Source organism: Octopus bimaculoides, chromosome 28 (genome assembly GCF_046866305.1).
Source record: "Octopus bimaculoides isolate indiv1 chromosome 28, ASM4686630v1, whole genome shotgun sequence".
NCBI lineage: Eukaryota > Metazoa > Mollusca > Cephalopoda > Octopoda > Octopodidae > Octopus > Octopus bimaculoides.
In genome coordinates, this window is record NC_142955.1 from 21,504,762 (window position 1) to 21,529,800 (window position 25,039).

General features: G+C 40.3%; 1 protein-coding gene across 9 annotated transcripts in view; it reads left to right on the forward strand.

The window, feature by feature from the left end:
* Positions 1 to 25,039, forward strand: part of LOC106879237 (neutral amino acid transporter 9) — a 49,033-nt gene that overhangs the window by 16,577 nt on the left and 7,417 nt on the right. The window contains exons 1-13 of one of the 9 annotated variants that reach the window (XM_089344646.1): positions 420 to 629; positions 8,738 to 8,908; positions 10,586 to 10,651; positions 11,624 to 11,701; positions 12,410 to 12,554; positions 13,200 to 13,291; positions 13,924 to 13,987; positions 15,229 to 15,322; positions 16,082 to 16,117; positions 20,409 to 20,573; positions 21,554 to 21,577; positions 22,241 to 22,459; positions 23,485 to 23,589. In XM_089344646.1, coding sequence (XP_089200772.1) covers positions 8,739 to 8,908; positions 10,586 to 10,651; positions 11,624 to 11,701; positions 12,410 to 12,554; positions 13,200 to 13,291; positions 13,924 to 13,987; positions 15,229 to 15,322; positions 16,082 to 16,117; positions 20,409 to 20,573; positions 21,554 to 21,577; positions 22,241 to 22,459; positions 23,485 to 23,589 — 1,258 coding nt within the window. In that variant the 5' untranslated portion in view covers positions 420 to 629; position 8,738. Of the gene's footprint in view, positions 1 to 35; positions 935 to 8,737; positions 8,909 to 10,585; positions 10,652 to 11,623; positions 11,702 to 12,409; positions 12,555 to 13,199; positions 13,292 to 13,923; positions 13,988 to 15,228; positions 15,323 to 16,081; positions 16,118 to 20,408; positions 20,574 to 21,553; positions 21,578 to 22,240; positions 22,460 to 23,484; positions 23,590 to 25,039 lie in introns of those variants that run through there. The other 8 variants (XM_089344654.1, XM_089344648.1, XM_089344647.1 and 5 more) reach the window with 8 other exon arrangements.

A 25,039-nucleotide genomic window follows, 5' to 3' on the forward strand; every position in this document is an offset into this window, starting at 1 on the left:
CACAAGGTTTTAATTTGCCTGAGGCTATAGCAAACGACACTTGTCCAAGATGCCACGCATTGGGACTGAACACGGAAGCATGAGGCTGGGAAGCAAGCTTTTTATCACCCAACCACATTTATGTGTGTTTACGAAGACCTGTATTTGTACACAGCTCATCTGACTAAAAGCCAGGACGGTTGCTGACCTGTGACCTGTCATATGACTATGAATGACACCGTTGTCTTGTTTTCTATTTATCCCCCCCCCCCGTTACCTACCGTTTCTCCAATCCTAAAATCGAATCAGACTTAAGGTCCGAAGCATTCCAACCACGCCCACCTACGACTGAATTAGCGAACGAGTGCCAAACAAAACTTCTATTACGGCATTAGCCTGCGATTTTCAGGCGGTTTAGCTTCTATTTTTAGGAATCTACGTGGTGTCTTTCGTGTGGGTCGTTGATACTCAAGGGAAGCAACTCTAAACGTTGTCATGTGACAAGCACTGAGGCGTGATTCTGACTGGACCAACTCCTGAGCATTGATGGGACGTCCCGGACACCTGGCTATACTCAACACACATATATACTGATATATATATGTTTATATATACATTCCGTCCTGGATCTATATCCTTACTCCTAAAACGTAAGTAGTATATTTGTATGTATGCTGGTGTTTATATTATATCACTGAACTGTTTGCTTCGCTTTACTAATGGAGCGTGGCGTATAAGTTTTTATAAGGTTGCATGTTGAGGCGGGTCAGAGGGTGACCATTCGTTTTGTGTCCATACTACTGCCCTAATGTCTTAGAATGTGCTTCTTTTTCGGATATACAAACCACTGGCCGTTCGGTGTATGCCGTCATTCAGTTTAATTTCAAGATTTCTTCCGGTTTCTAACCAAGATCCAAGGCTTCTTCAATGGAATTTCAATATCAACCGGGTATATGTATGTATTTATTAATGTATTATGTGTGTATGAATGAATGAACGAACGTACGCTCGTGTGTATGTGTGTGTATATATAAACATACATGAAAGCACCGAGTGAGTTGGTGTTTTTTTATTCTGCAAATGAAGAAATCTCGGACGGCAGGAGTATAGCTGTGAAAGCACCTTAGAAGACGGGCAAATTGCTCCTACAGAAATACGAACTCTATACCTGTCTGTATTTTTGATAGGTGCAGAGTTCTATTTTCTCTAGCGGCTTCTTTTCCCTCTTATAAGGGTATTTGTAGCTGATTTTCTAAGGCTTTTTCACAGCTATTCTCTTGCGTTCGTAATTTCCTTTGTTATATATATATATATATATATATGAATAATAACAATAAATGGAGCAAAACGCATATAAATAAAAGTTCCTTTAAAATGAAATTTTATTTATATGCGTTTTGTTCCGTTTATTGTTATTATTCATATCTACTCAAAATGCATCGCTTTAACTTGCTATCTCTACCTATAAAAAGGGTGTAATATCCTGTTTTTTTTTTTGTGTGATTTTTGCTACCCATGGTAACTATTAACATATTTACATTGTCAAGGTTTTTTTTAAACTGAGATAATATTAATATATACATAAACTTATATATATATATATATATATCGTTGCCAGTGCCCCTGGATTGGCTCTTGTGCGGGTGGCACATAAAATACACGATTTTGAGCGTGGCCGTTGCCAGTACCGCCTGACTGGCCTTCTTAGGATTTTCGAGCGAGATCGTTGCCAGAGCCCCTGGACTGGCTCCTGTGCGGGTGGCACATAAAATACACGATTTTGAGCGTGGCCGTTGCCAGTACCGCCTGACTGGCCTTCGTGCGGGTGACACGTAAAAGCACCCACTACACTCTCTGAGTGGTTGGCGTTAGGAAGGGCATCCAGCTGTAGAAACTCTGCCAAATCAGATTGGAGGCTGGTGTTGCCATCCGGTTTCACCAGTCCTCAGTCAAATCGTCCAACCCATGCTAGCATGGAAAGCGGACGTTAAACGATGATGATGATATAAGGGGTTTGTATGATAGTGTATAGAGGAATATATTATCCAAAGGAATTCCAAATCTGTCTGTTTTTTATGTTTAATTTATATTCTTATAATATTAATGTAGGATATAGAATATATAATATATATATAATATATTCAGTAAAATGAAATGAAGTATTGATTGTCTTATTGAAAATTAAGTATTGAAAATTAAGGGACAAGCATACTTTCTTGCATTTTAGCAGTCTTCAAGGTCCCACGTTGTAACAGGAGTGTTGACATCTATATATATATATATATATATATATATATATATATATATGATGGGCTTCTTTCAGTTTCCGTCTACCAAATCCATACTCACAAGGCTTTGATCGACCCGAGGCCATAGCAGAAGACACTTACTCAAAGAGTCACAAAGTGGGACTGAACCTGGAACCATGTCGTCTTTCTTTGCATCCAGCTTCGGAGTCCAGCCTTATCTACTACCTAATACCAAGAATTCAGACTTGTTCTGAGACAAATGGCTACTTTGCTCGTTACGAGATCAGCAGCCTTCTGTCACTTCTTTACTTATATATATTGTGAGTATGGACAAATGGCTGCCATCTCTAGCAGGCAGGTGTCCAGTACTGATAAATAAAGACCCAGAAACAATGGTCTACTGGTCTGGCCAAGCTGGAGGTGGGGGATTCGCTCTTACAGTATATCAGACACAGGTTGTGTGTTGCTAACCAGTTGGAAATGATGTTTTCATGGGGTTAAAATGTAATGACATAGTTCTGTATCGAACAGCAGCATTAGAGTGGTGAAAAAATATGACTGTCTTGTATCGTAACCACTTGTATCTCATTTAGAGATTCTAGAACTAGCTACTTTGCTTGTTCTGGGAGAATCCTAGTATATCTCATCATCATCATCATCATCATCATCGTTTAACGCCCGCCTTCCATGCTAGCATGGGTTGGACGATATGACTGAGGACTGGTGAACCAGAAGGCCGCACCAGGCTCCAATCTGATCTGGCAGAGTTTCTACAGCTGGATGCCCTTCCTAACGCCAACCACTCCGAGAGTGTAGTGGGTGCTTTTACATGCCACCGGCACGAAGGCCAGTCAGGCGGGTACTGGCAACGACCACGCTCAAAATAGTGTATTTTACGTGGTGCCACCTGCACAGGAACCAGTCCAGGGGCACTGGCACAACTAATCTTTCATTGGTTTCTTGTAATATTCAGTTCTACCCCTATGTAAAGTGAGTATTTAAATATACAAATGTTATAATATGGTGTAACATGATTTTAGATGACCCCCTAGAAAGTATGAAAAATGGCTAATAGTTCCTTCAAACTATGCTTTTGTTACATTTATTGAAACCCCAAAGAATCCCTTTCAACATATGGCTATGATGCATCCTCGTTACTCCCGCTCATGATCAGAGATGCACATAGCTTCAGCTACTCAGGAATATGCTCAACTGGTTAAGGTCACATAATTGACAGGCAAATCTGTGGTGCTGAGCAGAATATTTGCTATAACGATATTTCTGCTTCAGCAACTCTGCACTGAATCTGTCTGAAACGTAATGGAAAAATTGGTGAGTTTCAAAACATTGTCAGGTCACAAAAGCAAAGGTTGAAGGGAATAGTAGAGATTTCCTTTGATTTCTAGACAGAAGCAAATAGGAAATAGCACCTAATGACTGAAAACAAAATGTTAAATTTACCCAGATACCAATAGCTTGTCTGTTTGTGTATATATCCTATTATAAATGTACCAGCTTGACTAAAACACTGCCTATAGGCAAATCCTCATTCAGATAGATATCACATTCTTGTTGTTTAAGTTACAGTTCAAGTTGGACTTTAGGCAGCAAATCAACCTAATTCTATGTACATATCTTACATCATCAGATGTCACACTACCTGTTCTATATATATATATATATATATATATATGTGTGTATATGTGTGTATCATCATCATCATCATCATCATCGTTTAACGTCCGCTTTCCATGCTAGCATGGGTTGGACGATTTGACTGAGGACTGGTGAAACCGGATGGCAACACCAGGCTCCAGTCTGATTTGGCAGAGTTTCTACAGCTGGATGCCCTTCCTAACGCCAACCACTCAGAGAGTGTAGTGGGTGCTTTTACGTGTCACCCGCACGAAAACGGCCACGCTCGAAATGGTGTCTTTTATGTGCCACCCGCACAAGCCAGTCCAGGGGCACTGGCAACGATCTCGCTCGAAAATCCTACAGGAGCCAGTCAGGCGGTACTGGCAACGGCCACGCTCAAAATGGTGCATCTCATGTGCCACCCGCACAAGAACCAGTCCAGGGGCACTGGCAACGATCTTACTTGGCTTGCCGGGTCTTCTCACGCACAGCCCATTTCCAAAGGTCTCGGTCCGTAGTCATCGCCTCGGTGAGGCCCAATGTACGAAGGTCTTGCCTCACCACCTCAGCCCAGGTCTTCCTGGGCCTACCTCTTCCACGGGTTCCCTCAACTGTTAGGGTGTGGCACTTTTTCACGCAGCTATCCTCCTCCATTCTCACCACATGTCCATACCAGCGCAATCGTCTCTCTTGCACGCCACAACTGATGCGTCATACAGTCTGCCTTTTACTCTGAGTGAGAGTCCCTTTGTCGCCAGCAGGGGTAAGAGCTCTCTAAACTTTGCCCAGGCTATTCTTATTCTAGCAGCTACACTTTCAGCGCACCCACCCCCACTACTAACTTGGTCGCCCAGATAGCGGAAGCTATCGACTACCTCTAGTTTTTCACCCTGGAATGAGATAGAAGTTGTTTCCTGTTTGTTTGCAGTCTTTATTGCACCTGAACATCTGCCACAAACAAAAACTAACTTGCTAGTTAACCTGCCTTTGATGTTGCTGCACCTCTTATGTGTCCATAGCTTGCACCGGGTACATCTTATAGAGTTACTACCTACTCCTTTTCTACATACTGAGCAGGGCCATCTACCTGAAGGGGTTTGTGTTTTATCTACCTTCCTACTTATTAGGATTTTGGTTTTAGCTAGGTTGACTCTAAGGCCCTTCAATTCTAGACCTTGCTTCCACACCTGAAACTTCTCCTCTAGTTCTGATAGTGACTCCGCAATTAGGGCAAGGTCATCAGCATAGAGGAGCTCCCAGGGGCAACCTGTCTTGAACTCCTCTGTGTATGTATATATATATTCAGGTCATTAAGACTGAAATGGTCAATTTCGAACTGAAAGTTTATTTTACTTTGTCTCAACAAAACTCAATATAATGACCATATAGTTTGAGAGTGGGACCATCCCACTGGACGCCAGTTCCAAGCAGTCAATCAATTTGAAAGCATCTACCAACTTTTGGCTCTTCAATGTCTCTGATGCCGCAACGGCATTATCATAAAACCGGCAAACAAGGGTGGAGCTGTGGTGGTGTGGCACGCAGACCTTGAAATGGTGTGTTTTACGTGCCACCTGCACAGGAGCCAGTCCAGCGGAACTGGCAACAACCTTGCTTGAATATTTTTTCACATGCCAGGATGGCAACACCGGTAACAATCACGCTCAAATGGTGCTATTTACGTGCCACTGGCACGGAAGCCAGACAGCTGCTCTGGCAATGATCACGCTCGGATGGTGCTCTTAGTGCTCCACTGGCACAGGTGCCAGTCATTGAATTTGGTTCAATCACGATTTTGATTTCACTTGCCCCAACTAAACAGAGTGTAGTGTCCAATGTGTGTGTGTGTGTATATATATATATATATATATATATATATATATATATATATATATATATATATATACATGTATATATGTGTGTCTTTGTGTGTGTATATATATTTATATATAAACCATAGAAAGTCAGATGTGAGATGATGGTTTGTGTACTCCTCATGAAATACTTTTATCCATTAGATATCCTGGATTTCAGCTGCCTGGACTGGATTATAATGTGACCTGTTATACGAGTCCATACAAGGAGATGGATACTTACTATTTTATGTAAGTTGGTTTGTACATGTGTGGCAAAATGTGTGTGTGTGTGTGTATGTATATATATATATATATATATATATATATATATATATATACATATATATATATATATATATATATATATATATGTATATGTATACACACACACGTCATTTGAGGTGACGTGATGGTTTTAAGTATATTTTACCATCGTACAAGTGGATTTGTGCTTCCTGTCGTACGTGAAGTGATGTCTGGGCAAGAGGAAGTGTTGCTTCGTTTCGAATCAGACGACCGGAAGAGCAAGCTGGCACAGGAAACCTGCCTCAATAAATTCCAGGAGATTCATGCAAGTTCAGAAAAGTGGGCCTGGAAACACTGATAAGGACAACAACAATAAAGAAGACGATGATGATGGTGATGGTGATGGTGATGGTGATGATACAGCATCTAAAATCACACACACACACACACACACATACACACAGTAATAATATCAATAATTCTTGGATGGAATTTATAAATATGTGAATGTTTTAATGCGTTAAAATATTTGTAAATTCCATCCAAGGGTCATTTTTATTTAACTACATCTATCCTACATTTTATCGGCACAGCTCGATGTCACCCCAAAAAACTGTTTCACCATTCGTGAGACTGTGGTTGGCATAGTGGAATAAGAGCTTTATTTGCATATTCTAAATGTTCCCCATGGCCATGCTGGGGCACCGCCGTTTTGTTACAGTTATTATTGAGACCCTCCCCTCATATGTGGCATTTGGCGAATAAGGGAGTTTGATGTCGCTGCCCTCATTTGCACCTCTTGCCGCGAGGTAGGTTCATCTGGGACTCTCGACAGGAAGAGATCCAGTTTTGACTTTAAAACACCTACATCCACTTTGTGTAGGTCGCTCAGGCTCTTTGGGAGAATCTTAAAAAAGTGTTGGCTTCTGAAACCCAGGCTGTTGCCATAAGTGTTCCTGAAACACAACGGCATTGCTGAAGAAAAAAGAATATAAAAAATGCACATATATATGTATATATATGTTTGTGTATATATATATATATATATATATATATATATATATATATATGATGAACCTACAAGACTAGGTGAAAGCGCTAATTTATAAAACGTGACATATGAATAAAAATATGTAAATATACAACCATCCAGACATCTGAGTACCTGATTATTATTTTTTCTAATATATAATTCCTGTACATCACCTCCAAACCTTCCAATATATATATATATATGTGTGTGTATATATATATATATATATATATATACTGCAGTGTAATGGCTGAAACTAGTTAAAATTAAGAGTTATAAACATGTAAAGCCTTTCCCGAAATAAATTGAATAATCTTCATGAGTTTTGTTCTTGTTTACAGTTTAAGTAGCCCAGCCTAATCCATTCTAATCTCACCCCAAAGACCACAGCGACAATAACAGCCAACTCACCCTCGCAACAATGGTGACTCAACACAAACAAACTCTTAGCAACATAACAATACATGTGAGTGTATATGTGTGTGTATACATATATAAGTATGAACATGTGTGTGTGAGCATATAAAATATATATACATACATATACCTGGATACACACACACACACACATATATATATATGTGTGTGTGTGTGTATATATATATATATATGACATATAAATTATGAGCATACGCAGGCAGATATTTATACCAAATCTAGAGTCCAAGAGTCCAGTGTTTCTAATATAAAAGTCATACGATTAGGAAAAAGAATTGCTTTTTTTAATTCTACCCCAACTCACAAATCCTAAAAGTTCTATGCTTTTTTGAATGTTTTTAATCCGTTTAAAATCTGGATGTTTTTGCTTAAATCCCAGCAATGGACCCCTCACCCCCACCCTTGGGTGCATCATTATTCCATTAGATGTGTCTATGGAGAGAAAAATATTGAAAAACGTCAATACGAGGAAGGTAACAGGTGGTTGTGAGATGTGCTAAAAACAGCAGCTAAATTGCCTTTAGAATCACACAAAAACCTTTCTTTTTCTTTTTTTTTTTTTTTTTTTTGCATAATCATTTGAATTCCTGTGTGTAGAACACAAATTCACAAAACTTTTCAGCAAATTCCCAAAATCCCAAAAGTTACGAGGGGTTAAATAGGGCGCTTACAGCAGGATTCTGCCTACTGAGATACGATGACGTAGGATTGAGAGATAGCAGCCTCTTATTATTCAAGAGGTGAATATTTCTGGGTTATTTTGCTATTTTAAATGTTGGTGGGGTTTGTGGGGTGGGTTTATATTTTACTTTACCAAAGTTCACATCCTTTTTTTATCTCTTCCCTATTCCTCTCTTTCTCTCTCTCTCTCTCTCTCTCTCTCTCTCTCTTACTATCTTCCTTTCTATTTTTCTATCTCTCGACCGTCTCTACTTTTTTATCCTTATCTTCTTCCCCCACCTCTCTTTCTCTCTCTCCTCCATTGTATAAAACACACACACACACAACGATTTTTTGCAATGGCTGAAACAAAGGAACAGTGTGCTTCCATGAAATTCTGTTTTCTGTTGGGGTAAACAGTGGCCGAAACAGTTGTCGTGCTTCAAACAACTTATCAGGCAAGGATTCTGTGCCGTGAGCCAAGCATAGGTTTACGAGTGGTTTCCACACATTCAGGCCCAGTTGACTCCTGAATGAATGATGTGATCGACTGTTCCCTTTCCCTCGAATTCCAGGCCTTGTGCCTATAGCAGAAAGGATTACATTGAAATTTAAATTCTCTCTCTCTCTCTCTCTAGAATGGAAGCAGATGGCGGCAATGAAACACAGAATCTTCTGGAAGATTATCCCCCTGAGGCAGAAGCTGAGGAGAAGGAGGAGGATCGGTCACAGCTGACTGGAAGCATTCAGGTCACTTCAGGACAGAGGCTTGACCCTAATGCCAGCTGCAGTGAGGCCAGCAGCCAGAGGTGAGGCACTTTTTGTTGTTGCTGTTCTTGTTGTGTATGTGTGTTGATATGGGTGTGTGTGGGTTTGTAGATATGTCTGTGTGTGTAAATGGGACATATATATATATATATATATATATATATATATATATATATATATATATATATATATATATATGTGTGTGGAGGCGCAATGGCCCAGTGGTTAGGGCAGGGGATTCGCGGTCATAGGTTCGCAGTTTCGATTCCCAGACCGGGCGTTGTGAGTGTTTATTGAGCGAAAACACCTAAAGCTCCACGAGGCTCCAGCAGGGGATGGTGGTGAACCCTGCTGTACTCTTTCACCACAACTTTCTCTCACTCTTTCTTCGTGTTTCTGTTGTGCCTGTAATCCAAAGGGGTCAGCCTTGTCACACTGTGTCACACTGAATATCCCCCCGAGAACTACATTAATGGTACACGTGTCTGTGGAGTGCTCAGCCAGTTGCATGTTAATTTCATGAGCAGGCTGTTCCGTTGATCGGATCAACTGGAGCCCTCGACGTCGTAAGCGACGGAGTGCCAACAACAACCTTATAAAGAAAATCCTTAGTGTGTGTAGAGGACAATAAGGATTACATTAAGATACTTTTGGAATATACAGAATATATAGACATGTTCAGTGGCAAACTGACTCTAAAAATATTAATTGACAGGAGACTAAGGGAGCCCACCTGCAACTACAAGTGGGCCCACCCGCAAAACACAATGCTATCATTTTTTTTTCTTTTTTTTTTTTTTTTGTTAAAAGTATTCTTTTCACCTGCCTACAAACACAGCCAGGCTGAAATAATGCATTCTTCCAGGGTTGAATAAAAAATTGTCAAACTTGAGGAGATGGGCCCATTCGATACTAACATGGGCCCCCATATATGGTGCAGGGGCCCACTTGCCATCAGGCAAGCTGGAAACCTGGGTAGCCTGTGTGTATGTTGGGGTGTGTGAACTCTACTGAACTAGCAAGGTGCCTCCATTTAAGTACCTAATTCAGCTGAATCTTAATTATATTTTATATGTGTGTGTGTATGTATGTATGTGTGTGTGTGTGTATGTATATATATATATATATGTATATATATATATATATGTATGTATATATATATATATATATAGGCGCAGGAGTGGCTGTGTGGTAAGTAGCTTGCTTACCAACCACATGGTTCTGGGTTCATTCCCACTGCGTAGCACCTAGGGCAAGTGTCTTCTATAATCTTGGGCTGACCAATGCTTTGTGAGTGGATCCGGTAGATGGAAACTGAAAGAAGCCTGTCGTATATATGTATATATATATATGTTTGTGTGTCTGTGTTTGTCCCCCCAACATCGCTTGACAACTGATGCTGGTGTGTTTACGTCCCCGTAACTTAGCGGTTTGGCAAAACAGACCGATGGAATAAGTACTAGGCTTCCAATGAATAAGTCCTGGGGTCGATTTGCTCAACTAAAGGCGGTGCTCCAGCATGGCCACAGTCAAAAGACTGAAACAAGTAAAAGAGTAAAGAGTATGTATAGTCATCTATGTATGTTGGTTGTACCTTTGACTCTATGCGTATGTCTGGGTATATATGTGTTTAGCTGTGCCTCCATAGAATTGTGTTTGTGAGTGAGTGAGAGAGAGAGAGAGAGAGAGAGACTAACCTTTGTTCTTGTCTGTTGCAGTGAAATTCCTGTAGAACCAAACATTGAAGTCCAGTCTGGAGTTTTAGACAGGAACCAAGAAATACGGTAGGATAATGGCTGTCTATTTCTCAGTCTCTTATTTTTTTCCTTTTGGTTTGTCTGTCAATACAAGCATGCAAACACACACACACACACACACACACACACATTTATATATATATGTGTGTGTGTGTAGGCATATGTGTGGTAAGAAGCTTGCTTCCCAACCACATGGTTCCAGGTTCAGTTCCAGCGTGTGGCACCATGGGCAAGTGTCTTCTACTATAGCCTCGGGCCGACCAAAGCCTTGTGAGTGGATTTGGTAAACGGAAACTGAAAGAATCCCATTGTATATATGTATATATATATGTTTGTGTGTCTGTGTTTTTCCCCCCAACTTCGCTTGACAACCGATGCTGGTGTGTTTACGTCCCCGTAACTTAGCGGTTCGGCAAAAGAGACCGATAGAATAAGTACTAGGGTCGATGTGTTCGACTAAAGGTGGTGCTCCAGCATGGCCGCAGTCAAATGACTGAAACAAGTAAAAGAGTAATGGACAGATAGGCGTCCTTATCTTGTTTGTTATTAGCACAACGTTTCAGCTGGTGTATTCTCCAGCCTTCATCAGGTGTCCTGATGGAATTTTGAACCCCACCCTTTATTTGACTAATGGGGTACACTGTTCTCATTCCTCAGGTGTATTGCCGATGTGGATAAGAGCGTGGGCTACTAGCCCTTGGATTCTAAGTTCAATCCCAGGCAGGGACTTGAAAAAATATCAGCAGAAAGATAACACCAGCCACATATGTTAGGAATGAAAACAGTTTTGATCCCGTTCGTCAAATAACGGGTTGGGTTTGAAAATTCCAGCGGAACGCATGAGGAAGGGTGGAGGGGACATCAGGCGAAACGTTGTGGTGACAACAAACAAGGTGGAGGACACCTGTCCATCAAATGTAAACAATGTAAACAACGTAAACAACTCCTCGTTTTCTAAAATATAGAATTATTTTCTTTTGAGTTTTCTTTTTCTTCCAGTTCGAAGCCACCAAAGTTACTCGTCACCTCCTCTCCTGAGTCTACCAGTAACCCAACAGATAAAGTCCGAAGGGTCCGGTGAGTAGACTTCCAACCCTTTCGTTCTTTCTTTGGTGCTGTTTAGCCCCAGGTAAGTCCTGGTTCAACAGACGTTCAGAGACGTTCCACCTGTGGCCATGCTGATTTTTGTTCAGACATTGTGTATCTTGGACTACATTGTCTAATGTGTCCTTCCTTGTTGTTGTTGTTGTTTAACCCTAGGTCAGTCCTGATCCAGACAGACCCGTGATCAAAGACATTCTATCTGTGACCATCCTTTGGTTTATTCAGTCACAGTGTATCTAGGACTACATGATTTGATGTCTCCATTCTTGTGGTTGTTCAGACCCAAGTCGGTCCAGATCCAGTAGACGAATGATCAAAGCTGTTCCAGCGGTGACCATCCTGTCTTTTACTCAAACATAGTGTATCTTGGACTACAATTATCTAATGTATCTTTTGTTGTTGCTTAGCCCCAGGTCAGTTCTGATCCAGCAGACCTGTGATCAAAGACGTTCCACCTGTGATCATCCTGTCTTTTACTCAGACATAGTGTATCAAGGACTACAATTATCTAATGTTTCCTTCCTTCTTATTACTGTTGTTTAACCCCTGGCCTGTCCTGATCCAGCAGACCTATGATCAAAAACATTCCAGTTGTGACCATCCTGTCTTTTTATTCTGACACTAGCACTACAACTATTGCCACCACCACCTTCACCACCTCTGCCATATTCTCTATTCCAGGAACCCGGTTCAGTTTCACAACTATATCCAACACGTTGACAGTGACCCAGCTGTGTGTGCGGCCATCAGTCGTTATAAATATTACAAATATCTGGAGAAGATCAATGCTAACCAATCAGATCAACCAACTAGTCCATTGATCTTTGTAAGTTGTCCAATTATTACTGATCAATCGATTGATTGAGTTTTTAGTTTTTAACTAACTTCAACAAATATTTAAGTAAAAGTTTAGTTGCCCTTGTGTATCTATGTCTTTATTGCCCTCAAGGGGCTAAACACAGAGGGGACAAAAAAAGGACAGACAAAGGGATTAAGTCGATTACATTGACCCCAGTGCGTAACTGGTACTTATTTAATCGACGCCGAAAGGATGAAAGGCAAAGTCGACCTCTGCGGAATTTGAACTCAGAACGAAACGGCAGACGAAATACCGCTAAGCATTTCTCCCGGTGTGCTAACGATTCTGCTCGTTGGTCTTGCATATACATTCATCCCCTGCAACCCCCTCCTGTTGAACATCCCTAATTTTACAGACCCAGAGGTGCTGGTGCCCAATCTTGCTGGCCTTGTGCCAAAATCTGAAGCCATTATGTCAGTGTTGCTGTTTAACCCCAGGTCCTTTCCAAACCAGCAGACCTATTATGAAAACACTTCCAGCCGTGAACATTTAAAGGTATCATTTGAGAGTAGGGTTATTTAGCTGCTATTTCCAGCAATACCCATGCACCACCTAGATGTTCCCCTTTTTCCTGTTCTTAATGATGTTGTTTTTTGTTTTTGTTACATCCAGACAATGCCAGATCATGTTGTACCCCCGCAGTTCATCACAATTGTCTCCATCTCGAACAAGATCGAAGCCAAACAAGGGAGCCTAGTCACAATGTAAGTGATTCTCTTTCAAATAAACAAACCCCCTCATGGGGTTCAGGATTGGCCATGGGGCTGGGGTAAGAAGTTTGCCTCCCAACCACATTGTTTTGGATTCAGTCCTACTGCATGGCACCTTGTGTAATTGTCTTTTACTAACACCCTGGGCCTACCAAAAATCTTCCCTTCTCCCCCCACTTACAAAGCTTGCCCAAGGTGCCACGCAGCGGGACTGAACCCGGAACCATGTGGCTGGGAAGCAAGCTTCTTATTTCTTTATTGCCCACAAGGGGCTAAACATAGAAGGGACAAACAAGGACAGACAAAGGGATTAAGTCGATTAGATCGACCCCAGAGCGTAACTGGTACTTAATTTATCGACCCCGAAAGGATGAAAGGCAAAGTTGACCTCGGCGGAATTTGAACTCTGAACGTAATGGCAGACGAAATACCACTAAGCATTCTTACCACACAGCCACACCTGTGCCTATATATGGACATACATATATTCTGTACAACACAAATGCCACCACTACTATCACCTGGCTGTCATCACCACTACAACTAGTGCCCATACCACCGCATACCTCTACTGGTGCCAGAACTACACCATTCCTTTCTGACCGCTTTTCTCTCTCTTTGTCCAGATTCTCCCTGTGGAACACTATGATGGGGACCTCCATACTCAGCATTCCATGGGCCCTCAAAATGGTAAGTATCCCTTTTGTATCCCTGTTTCAACCCTAACAAACCAACCATTGAGTCTCTACTTGGTGGCATGATTTGCTAGAAATAGGAGCCAGACAACAGCAATGAAGAAGGGCACATTAAATAATGTAGTCCTAGATACACTGTGTCTGAATAATTCAGACAGGATGGTCACATCTCCAAAGCAAATACTCTTTTACTCTTTTACTCTCTTTTACTTGTTTCAGTCATTTGACTGCGGCCATGCTGGAGCACCGCCTTTAGTCGAGCAAATCGACCCCAGGACTTATTCTTTGGAAGCTTACTACTTATTTTATCGGTCTCTTTTTGCCAAACCGCTAAGTTACGGGGACGTAAACACACCAGCATCGTTTGTCAAGCGATGTTGAGGCGGACAAACACAGACACACAAACACCCACACACATATATACGACGGGCTTCTTTCAGTTTCCGTCTACTAAATCCACTCAGAAGGCTTTGGTCAGCCCGAGGTTATAGTAAAAGACACTTGCCCAAGGTGCCACGCAGTGGGACTGAACCGGGAACCATGTGGTTAAACACCAGTTCCACAAAAATCAGAAACCTTTTTGCTCTCAGTGTGCGAGTTTCAGATATGTACACTCTGGATGCTAAAGTTGTTGCCATTGGTAACTATTTGGTAAATAAATATGTTGGTTGTCTTTCTTTTTAGTGTGTTCACTGTATTGAACAAAATGGTTATGCAGTCCATGTTTATCGTTCTCTCAGTTATCTGGGCCACTGGGGAAAAAAAAATTTGGTAAACCCCCCCCCCCTTAGTTTAGTTCTACTAAATCAGGCCTTCTATCTGAATGTTAAAACCCCCACTATTATTTATTTCTTTATTGCCCACAAGGGGCTAAACATAGAGGGGACAAACAAAGGGTTTAAGTCGATTACATCGACCCTGGTGCGTAACTGGTACTTATTTAATCGACCCCAAAAGGATGAAAGGCAAAGTCGACCTCGGCGGAATTTGAACTCAGAACGTAGCGGCAGACGAAATACCGCTTAGCATTTCGCCCGACGTGCTAACGATTCTGCCAGCATAATGGTTAGGGTGTTGCAGCCACTACACTGTGGTTTCAATTCCTAGACTAGGCACAGCACTGTGTCCTTGAGCAAAACACTTCATCTCGCATTGCTCTGCAATCACTTTGACACCTGACAATTATTATTATTATTATCCTCATTATAATTGTTTTTGTGTTTGTTTATCTTGCAGGCTGGCTTTGCCAACGGTGTCGTCCTCCTCATCCTCATGGCAGCCCTCATGTGTTACTCTGCTTACCGGATCATCAGCATCACTCATGGCATGGGTGAGTACTTAATTACTACTCCTTCTTTGGATGTTCGTTGTTGTTGTTGTTGTTGTTGTTTGTGCATTGAAGTGTAAGTGGGGGGAGGGGGCTTCAGTGGAGACTTGTGGTGGTGGAAGGTTAAGTGGAGACTGAATGGAGATGTGGTGGTGGTGGTGGTGGTGGTGGTTTGGCTGAGTGGAGTGTAGGTGGTGATTGTCAGAGAAAAGAGTAAGGCCTGGGGACGTGTGTGGTGGGGGGGGTAAGGACCAAATGAGTTTAAGTGAGTGGAGGTGAGCACTGAGTGAGTGGAAGCGAGGACTCAGTCTCAGTGAGTAGAGGTGAGCACTGAATAAGTGAAGATAAGGACTAAGAGGAAATGAGGGTGGAGTGAGTTGAGGTAAGGACTGACTGAGTGGGGTTACGACTGAGTGAAGGTAAGGACTGTGTGAGTGGAGTTTAGAAATCAGTGAATTGAGGTAAGGACTCAGTGAGTGGAGCTGAGCACTGATGGAGTGGTGGTGTGTGGTTGAGTGGAGTGTGGAGTGACTATATCTATCAGTTGTGTTGATGTTTAGAGGTTATTGTTCCAGTGTTACCAGGGTGAAGTATTGTGATTTGGGGGGGGGGGGATGGCCATTGTTGGGTCAAAATGTTGCAAGAAACTTTTTGGAAAAAAAAAAAGAAAATTATACAAAAATTGCATAAAAAACATTTGAGAAACTGTTTTGATTTGACATTTTTTAAAATTTTATTTTGTTTTGTTATTTTTGTTTTCAGAAGCAAAATTATCTTTGTCAGAAGGTTTACCCTTGGGTATGTAAATCACCCTGATTGTATACATCAAGCTGCTATATATATATATATATATATATATATATATATATATATATATATACATATACATATATGCATGTGTGTATGTATATATATATATATATACACACACACACACACAGTAACATAATGTAAAAAGCACAAACACACACACACATTTATATATATATATATATATGTGTGTGTGTATATATATATATTTTGTTGTGTCTGGGGAGAGTCATTCATTTTTAGTGCCTTATTACTGGTATAAAGTTTCCACTCATTTACCAATGTCTATTGAAAAGATTGCAAAATGAAACAAAAATTTTAGGCAAAATAAATAAGTAAACGAGTAGAAACTTTACCAGGCAGAAGAACAGAATGACTCTCCCCAGACACGACAGAATATGCTTCAACACACAAAGTCACATAAAGAGAGACACATTCATGCCCATAGAACATGATCAATGCCTCCTTTTACTAAACTCTCATATGTCATCCATGACAAGAGAATCCATCATATATATATCCAAACGTCTGATGAGGTGGGTGTATTTTCATGCCTATGAAACTTTCAGTCATGGGGAGCCGAGTCAAACTGTTATTAAATATGTATGTATGTAAATTAATGCGTATCACACATCCCTCTTGTCACTATCATTCACACATCTGTCTTTTATTCTTTCATCCCTCATGCTTCCTTCTCCATAAAGAGAAAGGTGGACAAGCAGAAGTATAGAGTCATGACATTCCGGAGTCATGTCGAAGGTATGGCTACCTCTGTAGTGTTGGTGTCGTACAAAATACAACTGTTGCACTCTGTAAAGTGTGAGATTATGAGGACCTTTTAGTCATGTAGAAGACACGATACCTCACTAGTGCTGGTGCCACATGGAAAGTACACCCTGTAAAGTGGTTGGCATTAGGCAGGGTATCCAGCCATAGAAACCAAACATTGGACATAAGTGAGTGAGATGCAGCCCCATAACCCATCTAGGTGACTGGTGCCCCCTGAATATGTGCTAATTCTGTCACTAACTGTTTGACCCAAGTCTGGATAGAAAGGACACAAAATAATGATGCTATTATAAGTATGTAATGTATGTATGGAATGTATGATTCTTTAATCTTATTAAGACCATTCTGGAACTCATCTTCTATGCTAGATGTTCTACAAAGCCTTACATTTGGGAGTTCTTCGCTTCCTTCAAAATGAATGTAATGAAGGTTAGCACTCTTTTTGTGATATCATGCATTTCAAGATTAACTCCACACACACACAGAAACACATGCACACACATACGCACACACACACACACACACACACACACACGCAAATATACTCTCATATATATGTATATATATATATATATATATATATATATGCAGCTAGTTGTATAACGAATGTAGGCACATATGTACTTCGTATGAAATCTGCATGCTTCTGCACTGCAACAAATCTTTCACAATTTGGTGTTGTTGTTTCTCAGCAAAATCATCTCTTTAATTAAGGTGATGGCCTTCCACTCTGATGGATTGTCTTCCTTTCTTTAGCATTGCTTCATCTATGGATTTACCTATGCATCTATCTGTGTATGTCTATAGGTATACATAACATATACTGTTATATATACATGTATGTGGGTATGCATTTATTTGTATGTGTATTCCTTTGTATGGTAGTATTTATCTTTTTTATATATGCATTTTTGTGTGTGTATATGTATACACACATATGTATTTGTGTGTGTGTGTATATATATATTGGAGATGAATACAAATCTTCCTATGTGACAGCGTTGAAAATTGTAGTGATCCTCTAACATAAAAGCATTGGTAGTCTTTGATGCGCCACAAATAAAGGAAATTTATCCACCAAAATAGCATTGGGCACTTATTCTTACTGTTTGATGCGAGAGTGTATATGTGTGTGTGCGTATATATATATGGATGGATATGTACCCATGTGTGGTGGGGGTTAGTGACAGGAAGGGCACCTGGCTACAAAGAATTCCAGCTAACCCATTGGTTGAGATGGTAGAAAATCCAGTGATCTGTGACAGGCTTCCACACAGTTTCTACTGACTGATTTCATGGACAAGGCTTTGTTCAGCCCAAGATTAAAGGTAGAAGACACTTGCCCAAAATTTTGCACAGAGGGGCTGAACCAAAGTCCTTGTGGTTACTAGTGTACTTTGTATGTGTGTGTGCATTTATATATATATATATATATATATATATATATATATATATGAGAGAGAGAGAGAGAGAGAGAGAGAGAGAGAGAGAGAGAGAGAGAGAGCATTAATTAATAGTAGGAGATGGATTTCACGTTAGACTTTTATTAGGTACAGCATATGTTTTGACCCATTATACTTATTTTTCCAAATTATTTATTTCATATATATATATATATATATATCTTGGAGTGGTTTGCAATAGGGAGGGCATCCAGCCTTAGAAACCATGCCAAATCAGACTGGAACGTGGTGCAGCTCTTTGGTTTACCAGTTCTGTCAAACCATCCAACCTATCCCAGATTATAAAACAGACATCAAATGATGATGATGATGTGTGTGTGTGTGTGTGTCAATAACTGCTGACTGGCTCCTGTGCCAGTGGTACATAAAAAGCACCCACTCCACTCTCAGAGTGGTTGGCGTTGGGAAGGGCATGCTGCTGTAGAAACTCTGCCAAACCAGATTGGAGCCTGATGCAGCCATCTGGCTTTCCAGACATCAGTCAAACAGTCCAACCCATGCCAGCATGGAAAACGGACATATATATATGTGTGTGTGTGTGTCTCTCTCTACATTAATATCATACAATGGCAAGGAGTGCTTGACACCACATAGGTGGATAAAGATTCTTTGTTTGTGGGTGAAGACTACCATTGGTTTTATGTTTAGGAAACCCTCAACAATTATCAAGTCAATTACGTGGAACATCAATGCTTTTTCTCAGTTTTGTGTGTGCATTCATTTTCACTCTATCTGTGCATGCAACTGCCTAAAAAATGATTTAATGCTATGTCTAATGCCATTAATATACACCTTCTATTCTATATAATATATACAGCTTGCTATATATGTAAAGTATGCTGCTTGCTATATGTAGTACACATAGTCTGTTATATGTAATATACACAGCTTGCTGTAACATCGCTTTAACAATAACAGCTTGTATAAATTCTAACATTTTCAAATATATTTGCCTTTTGAAAACTTGACTTTATAGAAACAGTCATTGTGATGAATATTTGCATAGACACAGTGTGTACTTGTTAATAGGACAGGTGGACACAGTGTGTAGATGTTGACTGGATGGAGGGACACACTGTGTAGATGTTGACGGGATAGATGGACACAGTGCATAGATGTTGACGGAATAGATGGACACAGTGTGTAGATGTTGACAGGATATATAAAAAGTGTTGATTTCTTCAATTAAAATCCTTAAAGGCAGTGCTCCAGCATGGCCACAGTCAAATGGCTGAAACAAGTAAAAGAATATATATATATGTATATATATATATATGTATATAATATATATATGAGAGGCATATGAAAAGTCTTGAGCCTCAAAGAAACAAAACAAGGTACAAGACTTCAAAGCTCAAAACTTTTCATACACCCCTCCTATATATATTCATATAAAAGTATATGTATGTATATGAATAAATATATATGTACATACATAAATATATATTATATATGCACACATTTATACACATACCCATAGGTGCAGGAGTGACTGTGTGGTAAGTAGCTTGCTTGCCAACCACATGGTTCCGGGTTCAGTCCCACTGCGTGGCACCTTGGGCAAGTGTCTTCTACTATAGCCTCGGGCCGACCAAAGCCTTGTGAGTGGATTTGGTAGACGGAAACTGAAAGAAGCCCGTCGTATATATGTGTATGTTTGTGTGTGTCCCCCCACCATCACTTGACAACCGATGCTGGTGTGTTTATGTCCCCGTAACTTAGCAGTTCGGCAAAAAGAGACCGATAGAATAAGTACTAGGCTTCCAAAGAATAAGTCCTGGGGTCGATTTGCTCGACTAAAGGCGGTGCCCCAGCATGGCCGCAGTCAAAAGACTGAAACAAGTAAAAGAGTATACCCTTTCACTACAACACACAGACATTTGTGTGTCTGTGTGCTTACCCCTCTCTCTCAGTGACATGCAACACTAAAACTCCTCTCCACCCAAATCTGTGACTGTAAACTGCATTTGTATAAACATCTTATAAACATCTTTCCCTCTCTCTCTCTCTTTGGTGACCACTACCAGCTAACTATGGATACCTGGATTTCTCTGACGTCTGCCAACACTACCTGGGCAAGTTCGGCCTCTACACTGCTATCATCTGTTCCCTAATGTCCCTTGTTGGAGGCATGATTGTCTATTGGATATTAATGAGCAACTTTCTATACAACACTGTGTCTTTTTTTGCAAGTAAGTCAGTATTCCTTTCATTGTATTATGTAACCCTGATATTCTGTGGACCTGAAGAGCAAGCCTTCTATATCTGCATTGGTTTGTGAAACGTACAATAGTACTATGCAATGAATAACATACACACTAGTGCAGACTTGTAAATTAATATATTAAACTCTAAAATAAATTATCTTTCCATGATGTTGGCTGCAAAACAATTGTCATTTTATGGATATTAACTGGTGAAATAAATATGTTTATCTCATAGCTCCGGACTTTCTTTATATTCCATATATATATATATATATATGTATATTTAATATTTTTGGATTAATGTTGAATAGTGTGTTGAAGTGTTGAGTAGGGCACTGGCACAGTTGGGGCTACTTGGTGTCATCTGCACTCGGGGTATATTCCCATTGGATCTACTTCAGGAACTCCACAGTGTTAGCTGAGATAATAATAATAATTTCAGGAGATGGATTTCATATGAATCTACACATATATATATATATATACATACATAAATATGTATCTATACATGGGTTGGACAGTTTGAGCAGGGCTGGCATGCTGCACCAGACTCCAGTCTGAAATGGCATGGTTTCTACGGCTCGATTCCTTTCCTAATGCCAACCACTCCAAGAGTGTAATGGGTGTTTTTTCTTTAGATGCCACCGGCACGGGTGCCATTTGCGTGACACCAATATCTGCCACGACTGCGATTTTGCTCAGCTTGACATAAAGGCCAAAGGTCACGGTCATTGCGTCTGTGAAGCCTGTCACTCAAAAAGCACTTTGACGTGCCACCAGTATGGGTCCCAGTTATGTGACACCAGCAGTAGCCATGACTCCCATTTCACTTGGCTTGGTCAGGGCTTCTCAATCACATCCTTTTGCCAATAGGCACCTAGGTACCTATGTCCTCAGCTTAAACACATTCTTGATATCACGGTTTAATGTGGAATTCTTTTTTTTTTTTTCTTCTCAATTCTCAGATCCTCCGACAGGCAACGATTCAGGTAAGTTCCGAGGACATGATACACACACACACACACACACACACACATATATATATGTGTGTGTGTATGGGTGTATGACTACAGTCAAATGACTGAAATAAGTAAAAGAATGTGTGCGTGTGTATATATATATATATATATATATATATATATATATATATATATGAAAGAAGGTTTGAAAATGCAATTTTAAAGATGTTTATTCACTTGACCGATTTCACTTTTCTAAAATATATATATATATATATATATATATATATGTATATGTGTACATATATAATCAATGATAAAATATAAGATTTTATCAAGTAGCCAGTATGTAATAAAACCATTATAGGTAACAATTAATGCAAAATATATAATTATATCTTACTATAATGAGTGTTATGTCTGTCATTCTGTTTGTGCCCTCTTAGCGGTCAAGTGGCTGGGCCAAAAATTTTGAAAAAGTATAGATTATTTATTGGATATTGAGAGTAACTGTTCAGTTTATGGCGTAAAAAATTAAATAAATAAAAATAATGGGAGTGAAAAAAGTAAATAAAAATTAAGGGGGAGATAACTAATAAAAAAAGCGAAGGGAAATAAGTCAACTTACTCCACTGACACCCAAACACACACATATTCTACACTATAACAGCTAAACATTTTTCTATTGGTCAGTCCTCTGCCCCAGCAACGACAACACCACCAGCAACGTCACTGACCAGCTGTCTGTCAACTTTGAAGATCTATATACACTCAGCAAGTCGGAGATCAATGTCAAAGTCTACAACAAAATATGGGACCTCACCACAACAGTTCCTGTCTTCTTGCTTCTTCTTCTCTTTCCTCTGCTCAACTTCAAGTCGCCAACCTTCTTTACCAAATTCAATTCCTTAGGTAGGTACACGATGTTCCTGTAATATCATTCATCTCATCTTCTTGATTGTTAATTTCATAAATTTAACTCTACTCTAACTACTATGAAGATGGCCACGTGTGTGACCGAGAGTTGAGCTGATCTTTTTGTTTGACATAAAACCAATGACCATGCTGCTTATAATATACATCCGAATATTAAATGCTCTAATTATCTATCATCATCTAACGTGTTTTCCATGCTGGCATGGGTTTGACAGCTTGAGAGGTGCTGGGAAGCTGCACCAAGCACCGATCTGATTTGGCTTGGTTTCTACAGCTGGATGCTCTTCCTTACACTCAAAGAGTGTAATGAGTACTTTCTAACGTGCCACCAGCACAAGTGCCATTTACATGACATTGGCAATGGGCACAACTATGATTTCACTTGGCATTACAATGCATTTGGCTGAAGGATTTGGTCACCTGTCCTTGCCTCTGTGAGACCCCACATTTGCTACTGGTAATGGCCATGATTATGATTTCGCAGGTGCCATTTACACAACACCAGCAACAGCCATAGCTACAATTTTGCTTGGCTTGTATATATGGATGTGTGTATACATTATTTTTGCATACAAAGGAAAAATTACATTATTGATCACATGAAAAGGTGAATGACAGCGACCTTTTTGTGTGCACTATTTGTGACAGACCATGCCTTTCTTTTGCTAGGCTCAAATCTTATCTGCGAACCCATGGAAAAAGAACTATTCTGTGCATACCTGTCAATTCTGTGTATGCCAGCAGGTCTGCAAATCTAATGAAGGTCTCAAAGATCAGAGCTCAACAGTAGCTCTTGGTGGTCCAAATCATATATGCAATCTATGTGGGTGTCTTTTCAAAACATTGTCAGATGTCATGATGGTTCTAAGGTTTAGGTACAGGAGGTGGTCAAACTCTGCATAAGGAGTAGACAACCACAAAGTATACATATATATCTATATATATGTATATCTGTGTGTTTCTTTCTTCAATGTATATTTTAATGCCATAATTTGTTGCAGCTACCATCTCCGTGACATATTTAATGATATTCACAGTGGTGAAGGCCACCAAGTGGGGTGTCAATATTGAATTTAAGGACAAATTTTCTGAACATTACTCACCAAGTAAGTCACCTTCTCTCTTTGTTTCCCACTCTCCCCTTCAGCCTCCCTACAATATATATTTTCTCTCATCATCATCATCATCTTCTAACATCTGCTCTCCATCTTGGCCTGGGTTCGACAGTTGGACTGGAGCTGATTAGTTGGAGGGCTGCACCAGGTTCCAGTCTGATGGTTTCTACAGCTGAATGCCCTTTCTAGTGCTGACCACCACAAGAGTATAATGAGTGCTTTTATGTGCCACCAGCAATGACCACGACTCCCTCTCTCTTTATATCTGTGTGTGTATTTGCATGTTTGTGTATGTGTGTGTACATATATATTCGTATCTGTGTATATGTGCGTGTGTATGTATATGTGTGTACATGTATATATGTGTGTACATGTATATATGTGTGTGTGTGTACATGTATGTGTGTGTGTACATGTGTGTGTGTGTGTACATGTGTGTGTGTGTGTACATGCGTATGTGTGTGCATATACATGTGTTTATGTATGTATATATATGTGTGTGTGTGTGTGTGCAGGTATATTAATTGCTAGGAGGGACACTGCATTTTGTTATGAGACCACAATATACTCCCAAACATACACTAGTGATTGCTATGTCCTGACGTGTTTTAGCAGTGTCGTCCAGTCACCTTTTATTAAAGTTCTCTCTACAGACTTCCTCAGGCACAGGAGTGGCTGTGTGGTAAGTAGCTTGCTTACCAACCACATGGCTCTGGGTTCAGTCCCACTGCGTAGCACCTTGGGCAAGTGTCTTCTACTATAGCCTCGGGCCGACCAAAGCCTTATGAGTGGATTTCGTAGACGGAAACTGAAAGAAGCCCGTTGTATATATGTATATGTATGTATGTGTGTGTATATGTTTGTGTGTCTGTGTTTGTACCCCCAACATCGCTTGACAACCGATGCTGATGGGTTTACGTCCCGTAACTTAGCGGTTCGGCAAAAGTGACCGATAGAATAAGTACTAGACTTACATAGAATAAGTCCTGGGGTTGATTTGCTCAACTAAAGGCGGTGCTCCAGCATGGCCGCAGTCAAATGACTGAAACAAGTAAAAGAGTAACAATTAAAGCCAGGACATTTTGCATACGTGAATATGAAAGCAATGCAACCAAAGATGGAAAAGTGGGTAATGGGTGTCCCTTACAATTGCAAACCAAATAGCATTAAGCCATGCACTTTCACATACGGCATGGCTGTGTGGTAAGAGGCTTGCTTCCCAACCACATGGTTCTGGGTTCAGTCCCACTGTAAGGCACCTTCGACAAGTGTCTTCTACCATAGCTTTGGGCCGACCGAAACCTTGTGAATGGATTTGGTAGGCGGAAACTGAAAGAAGCCCATATTTATTTATATATATATATGTGTGTGTGTGTGTTTATGTTTGTTCCCACCACCATCGCCTGACAACCAATGTTGGTGTGTTTATGTCCCTGTAACT